The 18,763-nt window shown below is 35.1% G+C and overlaps 1 protein-coding gene and 1 pseudogene across 1 annotated transcript; both read left to right on the top strand.

The window, feature by feature from the left end:
* The first annotated feature begins 6,768 nt into the window (after positions 1–6,768).
* LOC125809697 (uncharacterized) lies at positions 6,769–8,550 on the top strand. The gene has a single exon (XM_049489293.1). The coding sequence runs from the start codon at positions 6,977–6,979 to the stop codon at positions 8,480–8,482; it is 1,506 nt and encodes a 501-aa protein (XP_049345250.1). The 5' UTR covers positions 6,769–6,976; the 3' UTR covers positions 8,483–8,550.
* A 1,814-nt stretch (positions 8,551–10,364) lies between these two features.
* LOC125809632 (DExH-box ATP-dependent RNA helicase DExH12-like) lies at positions 10,365–18,763 on the top strand (annotated as a pseudogene).

Genomic DNA, 18,763 nt, shown 5'->3' with positions numbered 1-18,763 from the left:
CCAATTCAGGTTTTAAAAGCGTGAATCACCACATACCTATTAGGTTTTACTCAGAAATGAAGGATTATGACTTTTCTGAAAGATTACGATTTTTTATCAAATGTTTTTTTAAAGGATTATGACTGTTGTGAAGTTGTGTCTTTTTCAAAAGTTGTGATGTTCGGGTTGACCTCTACTATAAGACACAATTAACATCTTTCTATACTACACTTTGTTGGCAATAAATAAAGGGGTTCTCTTTTTTTTTTATTAATACATTTTCTTACAAACAAAGTAGAGTCTCATTTGAAGTTTGATCTACTATTACTTCTTTAATAGTTTATCCATTTTATCTTGGGAGGAAATAATCCACAACCTCGAATATAGTGAAGAAATTAAATTTCTTAAGGACACACAATTAGTTTTGTGGACGCGAATAGTTTTATTTCTTTTCATCTTAATTGTTTCTAGTTTTCTATCTGAATACAAGAGATAACAAACTTAAGAAATTTTTTATTTTTTCTGTATTTGAGATTTCTGGTGATTAAAGCCGTTTTGATTTTCTACTTTGTCTGAATCTGAAATTGATCCAAAGAATATAAAACTTCATTAAAATGAAGGTTCATTTGGTTAACAATTAGAAGAATATAAAAACTTTATCAAAATTTAAGATTCATTCGATTAACGATTAGAAAAATATAAAAATTTCATCGTTAAACTAGAAACACATTATATAAAAATTGAATCTTTACTATTAATATTATAAATACTTAAATACGATGAGTGATGCAATAACATCGGTTACACCTCTAAATCGTTCAGTAGCTCCTACAATTGGTTTGACTTTGATTCCACTGATAAAGGAGAACAAAGTGAGAAGTTGAAAAGTGACTCAAACTAAAATACCCACTTACTGGGTCAACTCTTAATTTAATTAGGTTGATTCATCACTAAGCACTATCATTATCTTAATTACTCCCTCCTCCGTTCCTATTTATATGTCATCCTTACTAAAAAAAATAGATGTTCCTTAATATTTGTCATTTCACAAAATCAATACATAAATAACATTATTCTTCTTATTTTACCCTTGAGAGTTATAAGTCTTGTAAGTATGTTAAATGATTAATTCATGTTCATCGGGCAATTTAATTAATCAAAATAAATTAATTTATGTTTATTTATCGAAAAAATGGTTTTAAAAGAATTAAGGAACGTGAAATCTAAAATGGTGATATATAAATAGAAATTAATTACCACATGAGAACTGACTTGATTTTCAACTAATAAGGCTAATTAGTCTTTAAACATCGATTAACAAACACGTTTAATTATGTTAGGCAATGATGAAAATTTGATTTTTGAGTTCAAATGTGACCTTTAAGTAAAAGCACAATCGAGATTAATCTCTTGGACTAACATATTCTTTTTACAATTTGAATAGCAATTGTGTTTTGATTTATAAATATATTACTCCATACGTTTCATTTTATCTGTCCTCTATATTAAAAATAAATATTTTATTTTACTTGTTCATTTTCGTAGATTAAAATAGTTCTTTTTAGTATATTTTTCGTTATTGTCTACAAGGACAAGTGGGCCAGTTGATGATATGTGAGAGATGAATTATGCTAGTCCTTCTTTTAACCAATAATGCTCACTAGTCCAAATAAGGGCCTAAATTTCTGGAATTAAGCTAGGTGATTACCAATTATTTTTTCTTGTGTTTAATGATTGGAGTAGATTTATGCAAATAAAAGCTGGACACTTTTATTCTGTCAGCCCATAAATGGAATTAAGTGGTCCTATAAGTGACAATAATTCTATTACTATAGGTTTTGGCCACTCTTGAGGCTTCAATTATGGATGATTAGCCCGGCTAACCCATTAATGAAATGTATGGTCCTTCTCAGCATGCCATTTGCACACTTACTGGAAAGAAAAGGATAGTTTGAGTGGCTCGTTAAATTTAATAGATTGTTTAACTTACGACTAGGGGTATTCACGGTTTGGATAAAAACCGATCCAAACCGAAAAATTGAACCAAACCAATTAAATAAATCGATTTTTATTTTGGTTAACCGATAGTATATGGGTTGGTTATGGTTTTGTTCGAAAAAAACCGAAGAAATAACCGAACCAAACCTACAAATTATATACATATTTTATTATTATACATACATAATATATTATTTTTATAAACAATTTTAAAGATCTTATATGTGTTTTCATCAAAATTTATTTATAATTTACTTATAAAAGAAAAAATGCCCAAGGTGGGAATATTTATCTTATTGATTTTATGTACATGAACGTGTCTATGATAATTCTTTATAAGATTGAAAATATCACCGTCTCTTTCTTCTAGGCCAAAATAATGAATTTTGAAGCTTTATTCATAGTAAATTCAATGATTGAAAGTTCTGTAATGTCAGTCATTCTAACTATTTTTGTTTTAAATGGATTGTTGTCACTTTTTTCACTTTTTTATTTAGAGTAAAATATGGGTTTTTATTAATACTGAAATGAATTAGCAATTACACCTCCATGCACTTCTGCGGGCATGACCCAACCCACCACTAACCCACTACTAAAAAGTAAATAACTAAACATAAATTACTGGCCTATTCTCATTTCTAGATCGACATATATTTGTCACTTTTTTCACGTTTTGAATGAATTGTTTCTTTTATTTTTGTCTATGGTTAATAACCGAATAACCAAACCAAATCAAACCGAAACCGATAAATATATAGTATATTTGGTTTGGTTTGGTTTTGATAATTTTAAAACCGATTAAGTTGGTTTGGTTTTGATTTTCACCAATAACCGCTCCAAACCGACCCGTGAACACCCCTACTTACGACTACAAAATATGTATATATAAAGGTGTTTTTAAGGCTAAAATAATTCAATCTGATAGGATCATTTGTCATCCTTGTTGTATTCGAAAATAAAATAGCGACATTTAAAAAAAAAAGTAAATTAGAAATGAAGATGATATGTTAGATATATGTTTTGATAAAGTAGCTCGGGATGGGGATCTTTCACCTAGGCAACAAAGAAGTGGAAGAAATAAAAGTAAAAAAAGAAGACAGACAACATAGTTGGGATGGTAAGGTGACTGAGGAATTTGTTTCAAGTCACCTACCTATAAGACTAACAAAGCATCATATGACAGTCTCAACAACTTCGACAAGATCCAATATATAAGTCCAAGAAGAAGTGATGAAGTATCAAGTGTTATTGGACGGATATGAAGAAGAAGACGAGAAAAATACTTCAGGTTACTCTATATGGGAAAACTATCGTTTTTAGCTTTTATATATATATATATATATACACACACACACATATATCTTCTATACTACTTTAAAAGCATGAACTCCTAACTTGAATGTTAAATTACTATAATACCCCCAACTTAAAACACCCATTTTAGTAAATATGTTGTATTTTATATTATATTATATTATATTTATTTATTTATTTATTTATTCTATATCATATTAAAAGATGACACCTTTTAACATTGATGGTAGTGACTTTTCCGAAGGGTTGTAACTTTTTTATAGAGTTATGACTTTTTCGATGAGTTATGACATTTTCGAAAAGTTGTAATTTTTCTGAAGGATTGTGACTTATCTGATAAGGCACGATAAACACCTTCTCATACTATCCTTTGTTGTCTATAAATATGGGGGTTTTCTCACACTTTGAATTTTGTAAGTTTTCTATTCTTATTCTTAACACAAGGAAGATTATGATAGTAGTTCAATTATGTAATTACAATATTTTCTGTGGCAAAATTAGATAGATCAACAAAAATTGATGCAACAAGGAGAATGGAATAACTCAACTTCAAACCAGAAGTCTTTATAGATAACTAATATGTACTCATTTTCATAGCCATAAATATATTTTTGAACAACTTCTACTTGACAAGAAGTTCAATGATTTTCTGTTGCACAAACTACAATTTGGTGTTCAAGTTGTGAAAAGTCTCAAACTGTTGGAGAAAAATGATTTGATCAAAAACTTGTGTGAAGAGTTCAAATATATACTCATTTTCATTGCCATAAATATATTTTACCAACAACTTCTACTTGATAAGAAGTTCAATGATTTTCTGATGCACAAACTACAACTTGATGTTCAAGCTGTGAAAAGTCTCAAACTGTAGGAGAATAAATATTTGATCAAAAACTTGTTTTAAGAGTCCAAACTAGATTTAATAAGTACTCCTCTATTTCCAATTTATTTGGTGTACTTTTATTTTTATTTAGTTTAATATGAATGTTCTTTTTTCTTGGTGGTTGGGCGCGCGCATCTTTAAGACCACAAAGTTAAAAGACATTTTTATATATTATATATATCCTTAAATTAAAAGTCTTTTTTATTTTTCAAAATTTCATATCAAATTAAAATTAGACAAATCTATATCTATCTTTTTTTTGCTTCGATACAAACTTAAAAGAATGAACTACATAACTTAAATGATAAATTATTATAATACCACTAGCTTAAAACACCAAATATAGTATATCTTATATATTTAATATTGTATTTTATTTATTTATATTATATTATATTAAAAACATGCACCTTTTCATATTGAAGGGTTGTGTTATTTCCAAAGAGTTATAACTTTTTCGATGAATTGTGACCTTTTCAAAGGGTTGTGACTTTTCTATAGGGTTGCGAATTTTCTGAAGGGTTGTGACATTTCCAAACAGTTATGACTTTTCCGATAAGTCGTGACTTTTTTGAAGGGTTGTGACTTTTCTATAAGATTGTGACACTTTTTTTTTATAACAATAAGCATTTTTTATGCACTGCCCTTAGTTGGCTATAAAAAGAGAGGTTTTCTCAAATTTTTAAACTATAGTTTTTTGAAGTTTTTCATTGTTGTTCTTTTTCTTAGAACATCCAATTTAGTATATCTTTTATATTTTATATATTTACTTATTCATTTATGTTATATTATATTTTATTAAAAGAAGAAACCATTTGACATTGAATGGTTACGACTTTTTCAAAGAGTTTTAACTTTTTCGATGAGTTGTGACCTTTCCAAATGGTTGTGACTTTTATGATAAGAAACAATATGCACATTCTCATACTATCCTTTGTTAACTATATATGAAGGGGTTTCTTCACATTTTAAAACTACGATTTATTTTATGGCTTCTATTCTTCTATTCTTAAAAACTCACGTTTGATTTTTAGACGTTGACAATCTCAAAACTTAATGAAATTTGATACTCCCTAACATGAGTGTTAATTAATATAATACTCCAACTAAAAATATCCAATTTAGTATATCTTTTATATTTTACATCAATATTTATTTATATTATATTATATTAAAAGTGAGAACTCCAACAATACAATAATAACTAAGTAATGCACTATTGGGGAGGGAGGCGAAAGTATATTTAAGAGGAGGGCGTAACTAAAAGATTTTAAAAAGTTACTAACTTTGAGTAGCAATCATAAAAAGCTTACATCCACTATTCATAGGAAATTATACTTTATCATACATTTTATAATTGTTTACTTAATTTTTTAATTTAATAATATTCATATTATTTTAAATGTAATACATGATTTGATATTCATGTGCAACGCACGTGCGTCAAAACTAGTATATATATAAAGAAGTTTGAGGTTCTTCTTGACGTATATATTTTTGCATTATTTAAGTATCTTTATTTGTCATATCATCATAGAGTGTATAATAAACTCTATGATGATCCTAGAATACTTAGTTTTCTCTAGCTCTTATTTTCTTCATGCTTGTTAATTAGTAGAGATTTGTTACCTCATTAGGATTGATAAGGTAAAACCTAACCCCCCTTGTTTGTACTTATTCACGTTGAGAATTTTATCTTACTATTTAAAAAAAAGATGAAATAAAATTATATTCGAATTCACTATTCGAGGTATATGATTGTTTTCTTCAAAGATAAACTTACTAAACCACATTAGTGTAGCGCATGGTACTTCAAACTCCAGTTTACAACGAACTCAAAAGCAGTCAAATCACACTTAAAACTTACTTTACAATTATCTAAAGCATTGCAGAAATTAAGGAGATAATTTCAGAATTTTCATAGTGAAAAAGCTGAAAGAAGGGTGCATATTTATAATCAAATGTTGAGTTTCAACCGAAGAGATATAACTTTTTGGTTGGTAGCTTTTCGTGAAACTGTGTTTGGACGCATTTTTTGGAACGATATTTGTCCGTTTTTGTCAAAAAAATAACCGAAAGATTTAACAATCAATGATTTCATTAAATTAAAATCCAAAATCGAACAATGATAATAACACAAAAGGAGTCTCGTTTCTCAACCAGTTAGAATGAATTTCTATATATAAGCATACGAGTCTTGCTCTCCCTCACCACCATTTTAAATTCTTTCATTTTCCATTCATACCACCTCCAAAAATCCAACACTATTTTGATCACTTGCTCCTTACTCTGGCATCTTTACAAAGGAGTATAATTTGAGTATTTAATTCTAAGGGCTATTGCTGACTTGGCACAATTCTTAAAATGTTATTGAAAGTATATTTTATTAAATTAATGATATCTAAAATTCTAAATTTAATCATAATTATTTTATGTAGTCATTTAATAATAACGAGAATATGAAGAAAAAACAACAAATTTCTGTTTGATTGATTTATTTATTAAAATAACCAATATTAAAAAATAATCTATTTTAGTAGTATATATCCAGTAAAATAAAATGGAAGAAATAATTAAGAGTGACCCAAATAATAATATATTTAGGTATTTGGGTCGACGGCAATTTGCAGGGCCTATACAACCGCCGCTTACCTCCCCGCCGGTGGTTATTTTCCGGCGAAGCACCCAGCAACTCGATCAGTAAGGTCCTAAGTTTGTTTCTGAAAAAAATAGTGTACAGGTATGCTTATGTAGCTGTTTTTGGTGTTTCATCTTGCATCTATTGTGATTCATTCACTATTAATGGCCTTAAAGCTTACTGAAAGAGGAATCCATGAAGCTGATAATCCAATTGAAGTGTCTTTTAGAGAAGCTTTTGAACTTCTTAAATCCCAACTAAACCCACCATTTACCTTAAAAGTGCTAACACAAGAGGAATACTCAAATCTGAATAAAGCTATAATCTTTGGCATTTTATCCCAACCCAATTTAGCTGAAGTTCATATTAAGCACCTACATGCAATTATTATTGATGGGTATGAATTGTTTACTTGTATGCTTGTCAAGATTGTTGATGAGTTGTATGTAAAATTGCTTGACTCAGTGAAAATTCAGCTTATATGGGTTACTAAAGAGATGTTGAATGTATTGGCTATAGGATTTGATAAATTGTTGGTGGCTCTTTTAAGGCAAATTGTAGGTGGGGATTTTAGTGAGGGAAATTCGTGGTTGTGTTTGGAGATGGTTGCACTGTTTTTAGCCAATTGGGATTGTTTATTAGAGGAAGAACCATTGATTTTGAATAAGGGGTTGTATGTGTTCCTTCGATTATTGGCGGATCATTATAGAGTACCAAGTAATCCAATGGTTGATGGATTGAAGAGAATGGAGGTTGTATACTGTGTTCGACTTTTGAGGGAACAATTTCTTTTGTGTTTGAAGATAGGGAGGGACTTAATTAGGCTTTTGCAAGACTTGGTTCATATACCTGAGTTTAAAGCCATATGGAAAGACTTGCTATTGAATCCAAGACAGTTTGGGGTGGATGGATTTAGAGATATTTCACAAATTTACCACACAAAAACTCCAAGTTCGTACTTTTTGCTTCGAGTAACTCCTGAAATGGAAACAAAATTGAGGTTTTTGCTTACACATGTCAAGTTGGGTAGTCAAAAGAGGTACCAGGTTTGGTTCGCTAAGAAGTTCCTCGGAGTACCTGGGAGTGAAGTCATTTTAATCGACATTGTTAGGTTTATATGCTGTTCAGTTCATCCATCCAGTGAAATAATGCAACCAGATATCTTACCCAGATGGGCTGTGATTGGTTGGCTATTGACGTCGTGCAGGAAGAGTTATGTCGAAGCAAACTTGAAGCTTGCGTTGTTTTATGATTGGCTTTTCTATGATGAAACCACTGATAATGTAATGAACATTGAGCCTGCAATTCTTTTGATGGTGAACTCTATACCCAATTATATTGAAGTTACCCGTACTCTTCTCGAGTTCCTACTAATTGTGGTTGACAACTATGATATTGAGAGGAAGGAGATAGTCTCCAAAGGGGTGTCAACAGCTCTTTCTACACTAGTTAAAAGAGGAATTGTCAGTTCACTTGATGTTTTGACTCGCTCTGACATGATAGCACCAGTCCATAGGGAAATGTTTGGGAAATTGGTATTGGTCATGCAAGGTATCCATTCCAAAAAAATAGGATCAGCCAGTATCGTCCATGATATGTCACCACCACCTAGCCATTTGCCCTCATCAAGCTTGGGATCCCAACATTCTAACAGGGTGAACTGTAATTAATTGTGTCATCACAGGCATATCCAAGGAAGATCTGTTGATGCTTCACTTTCGCCTCCCAAAGAATTACTTGTGATCTTTTTCTCCAACTGGCGGTTAAGTTCCACTCAACTGGATGCAAATTTCAAGAAGAAGTTTGAAATCTAGGTGATAGGAGAAACATCTCTTTCACCTCCTGAAGAAATGCGTGTGAGTTTTTACCCCAATAGCTAAAGTTGGACTCAAGTGATGAAAGTTTCTAGGAGAAGTTCAAAATCAAGGTGATAGGAAGTTTCTCTGGGTAATTCTTGATACCTGAAGATAAATATCCCCATCATGTTGCTATAAGTTCTCTTTTTGTCAATAGTTCTGCGTTCTGTAATTGTCAAATCGCTTACACAGGGATAAACATCTTGAACAACTCATCTTTCATATACAATTTTAAGTTTTGATGAGATTTGGTTATCTTATCTGTGTGAGAGGTGATCACAATTTTGTGTTGTAGAGGACTCAGGGACAAGATAGGGTTCTCCCAACCTCACCGTTACTATATAACCCTTATATATGGCCAGATAGAAGAGAAATAGAAGTTAAGAACATACATGTCTAAATTTGGTCATGGAAAAGCCTAGTAGAACTGCTCTTATAGAATTTTAAGTGGCTTGATAAAATGAAACTAACAAGCGTATAATTTTGACTAGTTTCTTAACTAACAGGCAAAATGGTGACTATTTATTTGAGAAAAGGGGTTGAATACTTATTGGTAAAGTTGTCCAAGGCTAGGGAAAACAAATGTATGTCAATCACAACTTCAATTTTCGCAGTATTACATTTAGTATAGTCTTATAGATGTTGCGATTTCCCCCTCTCTCTCTTCCCCCTTTCATAATTCTGTAGAGCTATGGAATCAAAATAGATAGAATTTTGAGTAGTTAATAGTATAGATAATCTTGCTAATATTGTTGACCACTAACTTGTCAAAATAGAAGGATTTGTGTAATATTCCTGAATTTGATTTACAGGTGGTCAGTGTATTTGTTGTCATTGTAAGATCTTTGTCCATATTTGTGATGAGAAAGAACAGGTAAAGAATAAATGATGAATAGTTTTTGTCTCATTCCCACACAGTGCACAAGTTACATCTTCTACACAGCACTAACCTGCTAAGCTGTCTTTGGTAAGTAACTTACCATGAAGGGCCAGGTATACAGTGGAGATCCATTTTGGGCTGGAAGCATTGTTGCATACTAGCTTCCTCCTCTCAACCTTTTGGCAATCACCTCTAATCCTCAGGTATAATTGTTTTATTGAGAACTTCTCCATTTGCAATACTGGTAACTTCATGCCAGCCAATTGCCTCAGCTTCCAGAATCCAATGGAATCTTCGTAAAGTTTTATCATTATGAGTGTTACAATGCATTCAATTGGCAGGTCCAATGGATTCATAGCCTCGACCACAACCCATATTCATGCAAGGACTGGTGAAATACCCATGCGTATTAAGGATTTTATGTACCATTCATGAGGCTTGAGCAGCTTTAGTGCCCTAAATAGTTCCTTGCTTCCCATAGCATAGGTGCACCCATTGAATTCCACATGCTTTCTTTCTTTTTGCTCACGTTCCGAAGAAGCTTCAGCTTTGTTTCAGGCTTGTATGTCCGATATGTTGAATCCTCCTGCAGATTTTCCCATGAAATCAAGGTCTTCTTTGAAGTGTCTACATCTTCTGTCCACAGAAATCTCCTACATAGGCTCTCAATGCAAGCTTTCTTTGGCAGCACAAAAATGTGAGACCAAAAGACTTGGACAGAGAATTACTTTTATTGCATTTTCAGGTTCTGGAATTTATTGAGGAGTCTCTAGTGTTGAAATTTTCATTGTTTTGACAAATATAATGTTATACAAAATGATACTTATAACCATAACTTTTAAATTATTTCTCAAACAAAGTTCAGTCTCAAATGATTTTGTGAAGCACAACTTGGGCGATCCATAATATAGTCATTTTTCTGGATAATATATTTATCGTCACCACTAACAATCTTTGTCATCACAATCATTACTGGCAACCACCACTACCCCAACTACTATAGTCAATTCAAAGGAAACTCTTTCGGCAATTTTATTATTATACCTATTGTCACCACCATCATCACTATTGTCACTTCCACCACTACTGTGAGTCACTACAACCATTGCAACCAATTTCTACTACCAATAATCTTCATCGTAATAACTAAAATCGACACTAACCACCACTAATACATCATTAACCATCACCATCAATACCACCAATTACTAATATCAAGCAACCTCACCGTTACAATCATTATCAACCGACACTATTACATCAGTCACTACCACATCAACTATATATACTATCCCAATTTCCAACCATCATTACTAGGCACTAACACCAATCATTACCATGTCCACCACTACAAATCATCTCCATCATCATTAGCGAACATATATTTTATTTTATTTATCAAGCTACTAGTTTATTTTATAAAATTTATATTTTTCTAATATTTAATTACTTTTTAATTTGAATGGTATATTTATTATATTTATATATTAATAAATGATTCACATTCACACGTTGAAAAATAAATCATCTTAGTTGTTTGATGTTCAAAATTATAGATAATATTTTTATTATTCAAAGATCGTTCAAATTCAATTATCATAATCCTAATGAAAACGAAGGAGGAGACCTTAGAGAATATACAAATACTCCTATTTCTTTTGTAGGTATCCTTTTTTGTTATAAAATAATACACAATCAGAATTCAAGAAAGATTTTATCACAATTTTGATGCCATATAAATGTATAGGAAACCCTTCTATCAATAGGAATAAAACGTCTCCACGTAAATATTTTGATATCTAAATTAGATTAATCCCAAAGTAATTAGGTCGGTTTCTAGTTAACTTGGTCTCCAATTAATTAACTTCTTCTCGAAGTATTTTAGAATTATAATTAGTAATACTAAACTGTTTAGCTTTTGGTAATCTTAATTCATACTAATTACTAATTAGTTTAATTCATATTTAAATAGAATTATTGTCAAAATTATCTAAAAAAAAATCTTTTAATTTCTTTCTTCTAGTCAATTTGGGTTTTGTGGCATTATAAATATGGGCATCCAACTAATTCGTTTATCACTAAAACTCAATTCGTAACAAAAACTTCGCCGGTAACTTTTGATTTTCCGAGTTCCGATTGAATATGACAGATTCTGATCGTGTGTTATTCCGGGCTGCATGAACCTTCCGGTGAAGCTGAGTCTCCGTATGGGAAAATTGATCCCGAAAAGTTTGGAGATCGTGTTTACCGGAGTTCGCTGCCGGAGAAAATTCAGAAGAAGAAGAGGGAACGATTTGTTGTCTCTGAGACCACTATGCAGAACAAGAAGAGACGGAGGATTCCGGGAGAAGAAAGTTCTGTTCTTAATTGGAGGGAAGAGGAAGGAGGAGTTTACCACCGAAAACTAAGGAAACTGGGGCTGCTTACGAGTGCATGCTCAGTTTGATTCAGCATCAATTATGTGGACAGCCTCTCAACATTATGAGTGCGGCGGCTGATGAGATTTTGGCTGTGCTAAACGATGGTAATTCTGATAAGAAAAAAGATGGAGATTGAGAAGGTGTTAAATGTATCCGTATCGAATCAGGTATTTGATAAGTTTGTGTCAATTGGAAGATTTATTACTGATTATCAATGTGATGATGAAGTGCTTTATGATGATGATGATGTTGGTGTAGCAGTTCATGATGATGAAGAAGAGGATGAGTATGTGCAGCTGGAAGGTAATGTTGCTGGCATTATGCAGATGGGCAGTGGCGGCATTGATGATGAGATATTGCACGAAGCTGATGAGGGGATGGCTTTGAATGTTCTGTATATAGATGCTTATTGGCTTCAAAGAAAGATTTCTCAAGCTTATGAGCAGCAGAAGATTGATCCGCAACAGAGTCAAAAGCTTGCTGAAGAGGTTCTTAAAATTCTTGCTGAAAGTGGTGATGATCGTGATGTGGAAACAAAGTTGCTGGTGCATCTGCAATATGACAAGTTTAATCTCATCAAGTATCTTCTGAGAAACCGGCTAAAGGTAGTGTGGTGTACTTGTCTCGCAAGGGCTGAAGACCAAAAAAAGAGGAAGAAAATCGAACAAGAGATGTTGGGGTTGGGGCCAGATCATGCTGCAATATTACAACAGTTGCATGCTACTACTAAGGAAACTGTGAAAGAGAGACAGAAGAATTTGGAGAAAAGCTTTAGGGAAGAAGCTAGGCGACTTAAGGATGCATCTGGTGCAGATGGTGAAGATCTTGATGATGGTTGGTTGATGGGCCAGCGTTCATTGCTCGATCTTGACAGCCTTGCCTTCCATCAGGGTGGTTTGTTGATGACAAATAAAAACTGTGAGCTCCTGGCAGGATCGTATAGGAATCATATGAAGGGTTATGAGGAAGTTCATGTGCCAGCATTGAAGCCAAAGCCATTAGCTCCTGGAGAAAAGCTTGTGAACATCTCTTCCCTTCCACAGTGGGCACAACCAGCTTTCACTGGGATGATCCAATTGAACAGGGTGCAGACTAAAGTATATGAAACTGCCCTATTTTCTCCTGAGAACATCTTACTGTGTGCTCCCACAGGAGCTGGCAAGACTAATGTAGCTATGCTCACTATACTTCATCAAATTGGATTGAACCGTAAGGAAGATGGATCTTTCAATCATAACAATTATAAGATTGTCTATGTGGCGCCAATGAAAGAAAGCCCTTGCTGCTCAAGTAGTTGGGAATCTCTCCAGGCGTTTGGAACACTATGGTGTCACTGTGAAAGAATTGAGTGGAGATCAGTCACTAACTCGTCAACGGATTGAAGAAACTCAAATTATTATGACAACTCCGGAGAAATGGGATATCATAACCAGAAAGTCGGGTGATCGTACATATACACAGCTTGTTAAACTTCTTATAATTGATGAGATACATCTCCTGCATGACAACAGAGGTCCTGTTTTGGAAAGTTTAATTGCAAGAATTATCAGACAAATTGAGACCACGAAAGAGCATATCCGGCTGGTTGGGTTGTCAGCGACACTTCCAAATTTTGAGGATGTGGCAGAGTTTTTGAGAGTTGATCTGAACAAAGGCCTCTTCCATTTTGACAATAGTTACAGGCCTGTCCCGTTGGCTCAACAGTATATTGGAATTACTGTTAAGAAGCCGTTGCAGAGATTCCAGCTGATGAATGATGTTTGCTATGAGAAGGTAACCAGTGTGGCAGGAAAGCAGCAAGTGCTTATTTTTGTCCACTCAAGGAAGGAAACAACCAGAACAGCTCGTGCAATACGAGATACTGCACTTGCTAATGACACACTAGGTAAGTTTTTAAAGGAGAATAGTTTAAATCGAGAAATTCTTCTGTCTCACACAGATCTTGTCAAGAACAATGATCTCAAGGATCTTTTATCATATGGTTTCGCAATTCATCATGCGGGGTTGGTTAGGACCGATCGTCAACTTGTGGAGGACCTCTTTGCTAAGGGCAATGTGCAAGTTCTGGTGTCAACAGCAACCTTAGCTTGGGGTGTCAATTTACCTGCACGTACTGTCATTATAAAAGGCACTCAGATATACAACCCTCAGAAAGGAGCCTGGACTGAACTGAGTCCCCTTGATGTTATGCAGATGCTTGGCCGTGCTGGAAGGCCTCAATATGACATTTATGGAGAAGGAATCATCATAACTGGACACAGTTCACTGAAATATTATCTTTCTTTAATGAATCAGCAACTTCCTATCAAAAGTCAGTTCATATCTAAGTTGCCTGATCAGTTGAATGCAGATTGTCCTTGGGACGGTGCAGAATGTCAAAGAGGCATGCAAGTGGATCCTCTATACTTACCTCTATGTTTGAATGGTACGAAATCCCAGTCTTTATGGTCTTGCTGCTGCTGGTGTCAAAACTGAAGATGCTTTGGAGGAAAGGTGTGCTGAATTGGTTCATTCTGCAGCTGCATTATTGGATAAAAACAACCTGATTAAGTATGATAGGAAGAGTGGATATTTCCAGGTGACTGACTTGGGTCGCATTGCTAGCTGTTACTACATAACTAATGGGACAATTTCCACATACAATGAGCACTTGAAACCAACAATGGGTGACATTGAGCTTTGTAGACTCTTCTCTCTCAGGAGGAGTTCAAATGTGTAACAGTAAGGCAGGATGAGAAAATGGAATTGGCGAAGCTTCTGGATCATGTTCCCATTCCTATAAAAGAGAGTCTTGAGGAGCCCAGTGCCAAGATCAATATTCTACTGCAGGCATATATTTCACAGCTGAAGCTTGAAGGGCTGTCTTTGTCATCGGACATGGTCTATATAACTCAGAGTGCTGCACGTCTGATGTGAGCCCTTTTTGAGATAGTTCTGAAAAGAGGATGGGCTCTGTTAGCTGATAAGGCTTTGAAATGGTGCAAGATGATAAGTAAGAGGATTTGGAGTGTGCAGACACCACTTCGTCAATTCCATGGCATTCCAAATGAAATCTTGATGAGATTGGAGAAGAAAGATTTGGCTTGGGAGCGGTATTATGATCTTTCATCTCAAGAGTTAGGGGAGCTTATTCGTTTCCCGAAGCAAGGAAGAACGCTTCACAAATTCATTCATCAGTTCCCAAAGCTCAACCTTGCAGCACATGTTCAACCAATTACTCGTTCTATCCTGAGGGTAGAATTGACTATCACACCAGATTTCCAGTGGGAGGACAAGGTCCATGGTTATGTAGAACCCTTCTGGGTTATTGTAGAAGATAACGACAGGGAGCGAATTCTTCATCATGAATATTTCATGCTGAAGAAGCAGTATATTAATGAGGACCATACTTTGAACTTCACTGTCCCAATTTATGAACCATTGCCTCCTCAATACTTCATCCGGCACCTGATTTTACCAGAGAAGTATCCTCCTCCCACCGAGTTGCTAGACTTGCAACCTCTACCAGTTACTGCATTGAGGAATCCAGCTTATGAAGCGCTTTATCAAGATTTTAAGCATTTCAATCCAGTTCAAACTCAGGTTTTTACAGTCTTGTACAACTCAGATGACAACGTCTTGGTTGCAGCTCCAACTGCCAGTGGGAAGACCATTTGTGCTGAATTTCCCGTATTAAGAAATCATCAGAAAGGACCTGATAGTATTTTCCGTGCAGTGTAAATAGCTCCACTTGAGGCTCTTGCTAAGGAGCGATACAGTGATTGGAAGAAGAAGTTTGGGGACTCTCTTGGAATGAGAGTGGTTGAATTAACTGGGGAAACGACGACTGATTTGAAACTGTTAGAGAAGGGTCAGTTAATCATTAGCACACCTGAGAGATGGGATGCTTTATCCCGCCGTTGGAAACAGCGCAAGTATGTTAGGAAAATAAGTCTTTTCATTGTTAACGAACTGCACCTGATTGGTGGCCAAGGGGGTGCAGTGCTAGAGGTGATTGTCTCTCGGATGCGATATATCTCAAGCCAGGTTGAGAACAAGGTTGGTATTGTTGCTTTGTCAACTTCCCTGGCTAGTGCCAAGGATTTGGGGCAATGGATTGGGGCTACATCTCATGGACTTTTCAACTTTGCTCCTTGTGTCAGGCCTGTGCCACTGGACATACATATTCAGGGTTGACATTGCTAACTTTGAGGCTAGGATGCAAGCCATGACAAAACTCACGTACACTGCAATAGTACAACATGCAAGGAAAGGAAAACCAGCAATAGTGTATGTCCCCACAAGGAAGCTTGCACGCCTTGCTGCGGTGGATATGACGACTTACTCAAGCATGGACAACAAAGGCACACCTGTGTTTTTGCTGAAATCTGAAACAGAGCTGGAGACTTTTGTGGAGAGAATCAACGAGCCTGTGCTAAAAGAAACACTAAAGTATGGTGTGGGCTACTTGCATGAAGGCTTGTCTGGCACAGATCAGGATATAGTGAAGACACTGTTTGAAGCTGGATGGATTCAAGTATGTGTGATGAGCAGTAAAATGTGTTGGGGAGTGCGCCTCTCTGCCCAGCTGGTGGTGGTTATGGGAACGCAGTACCATGATGGTAGGGAAAATGTACACAGTGACTATCCAGTGAGTGGTTTATTGCAGATGATGGGTCATGCCAGTCGACCTCTTGTAGATAGCTCGGGGAAGTGTGTCATCCTCTGCCATGCACCACGCAAGGACTACTACAAGAATTTCTTGTATGAAGCATTCCCAGTTGAGAGCCATTTACAGTACTATCTCCACGACAATTTCAACACAGAGATTGTTGTTGGAGTTATTCAGAACAAGCAGGAAGCAGTAGATTACCTTACATGGACATTTATGTACAGAAGGCTCACTCAGAATCCAAACTACTATAATCTGCAGGCTGTTAGTCACAGGCATATTTCGGATCACCTCTCAGAGCTGGTGGAGAATACTATCAGTGACTTGGAGTCAAGCAAGTGTATTGCTGTGGTAGATGACGTTTTGCTTTCACCCCTGAATCATGGATTGACTGCATCATATTATTACATCTGTTACATGACAATAGAACGCTTTACCTCTTCTTTGACCTCCACAACGAAGTTGAAGGGCTTGCTTGAAATTTTGGCTTCAGCAACGGAGTATGAACAGCTCCCAAAAAGACCCGGTGAAGAGGAGTTGATAAGAAGGTTAGTTAATCATCAGCGCTTCTCTTTTGGGAATCCCAAATACACAGACCCTCATGTCAAGGCAAATACTCTGTTACAAGCCCACTTCTCTAGGCAAATGGTAGGTGGAAATCTTGCTTCTGACCAGCAAGAGGTACTTCTTTCTGCTGGTAGGTTGCTTCAAGCAATGGTTGATGTAATATCCAGTAATGGATGGCTGAATCTGGCACTTCTAGCTATGGAAGTGAGCCAGATGATCACTCAAGGAATGTGGGGGCACGATTCTGAGCTTCTTCAACTTCCACATTACACAAAGGAATTGGCAAAGAAGTGCCAAGAGAATCCAGGAAAGAGTGTAGAGAGTGTGTTTGATCTAGTGGAGATGAAAGATGATGAGAGGCATGAGCTCTTGCAAATATCAGAGTCAGCCAGATGATCACTCAAGGAATGTGGGGGCACGATTCTGAGCTTCTTCAACTTCCACATTACACAAAGGAATTGGCTAAGAAGTGCCAAGAGAATCCAGGAAAGAGTGTAGAGAGTGTGTTTGATCTAGTGGAGATGAAAGATGATGAGAGGCATGAGCTCTTGCAAATATCAGAGTCACAGCTTGTGGATATTGATCGTTTCTGCAAGAAGTATCCATACATTGATTTGACATATGATGTGCTGAACGGTGGTAATGTGAGAGCAGGAGACAATGTGAATTTACAGGTTACTCTTGAGCAAAGATCTGAGATTGGACCTGTGCTTGCGCTTAGATACCCTAAAGACAAGGAAGAAGGATGGTGGCTTGTTGTTGGTGATATTAAAAGCAACCAACTAGTAGTTATTAAGAGGGTTAATCTTCAGGGGAGTCAAGGATCAAGCTTGATTTCACCGCCCCTGCTGAAGCTGGAACGAGGAAGTACAAACTCTATTTCATGTGTGATTCTTATCTAGGTTGAGATGAGAAACACACTTTTGCAGTTGACGTAAACGACGTAATGCCTGAAGATGACAGTTGAAGAGAGTGACGTAGCTTTTACTTTTTGGTAATTACTACTTATAGACAATCTACTGAGACTAAGTGCTGTTTTATCTTATTTTAAATTGTTTCACTAACTAATTTCCTCAATATTATGCAGTTTATTTTTAGCTTTAAGAATGTGATCTGAAATGCTGATGGTTACTTGCCTCATATCCTATATTTTTCTGCCTTTTCTTCCACCCATTTGAAGGCACTATATTTGTTTAAATGAATAGAAGCTAGTCATTTTAATATGCTTACACGAGGATTCACCTGTTTACATTATGCCTAAATGCAGTTGTATGGATTGACATTCAGCATATATATTACCTTTGTTTTTCTTCTTCCCCTTTTACATATTTCTGTAGAGATAGGGAATCAACATAGATAAGCTTCGAACAGTTAACAGCATAGATGATCTTTCCACCATAGTTGACCGCTAACTCATCAATATCTGCTATATAAAATAGGAGAATTTGTATAATATGCCCTGAATTTAATTATTGAAAAAAATATTTGAATAACAGCTTGTGCATAGATCAGTAGAACCATTTTCTACCACATATTGAGGTAAACTTATTATGATCAAGACAATGCACTTGATATTT

This window comes from Solanum verrucosum, unplaced genomic scaffold (assembly GCF_900185275.1).
Source record: "Solanum verrucosum unplaced genomic scaffold, falcon-dt-bn FXZP01000121.1, whole genome shotgun sequence".
NCBI classification, from domain to species: domain Eukaryota; kingdom Viridiplantae; phylum Streptophyta; class Magnoliopsida; order Solanales; family Solanaceae; genus Solanum; species Solanum verrucosum.
Note: the sequence above shows the minus strand (reverse complement) of the source record. Positions and strands in the feature narration are given on the sequence as shown.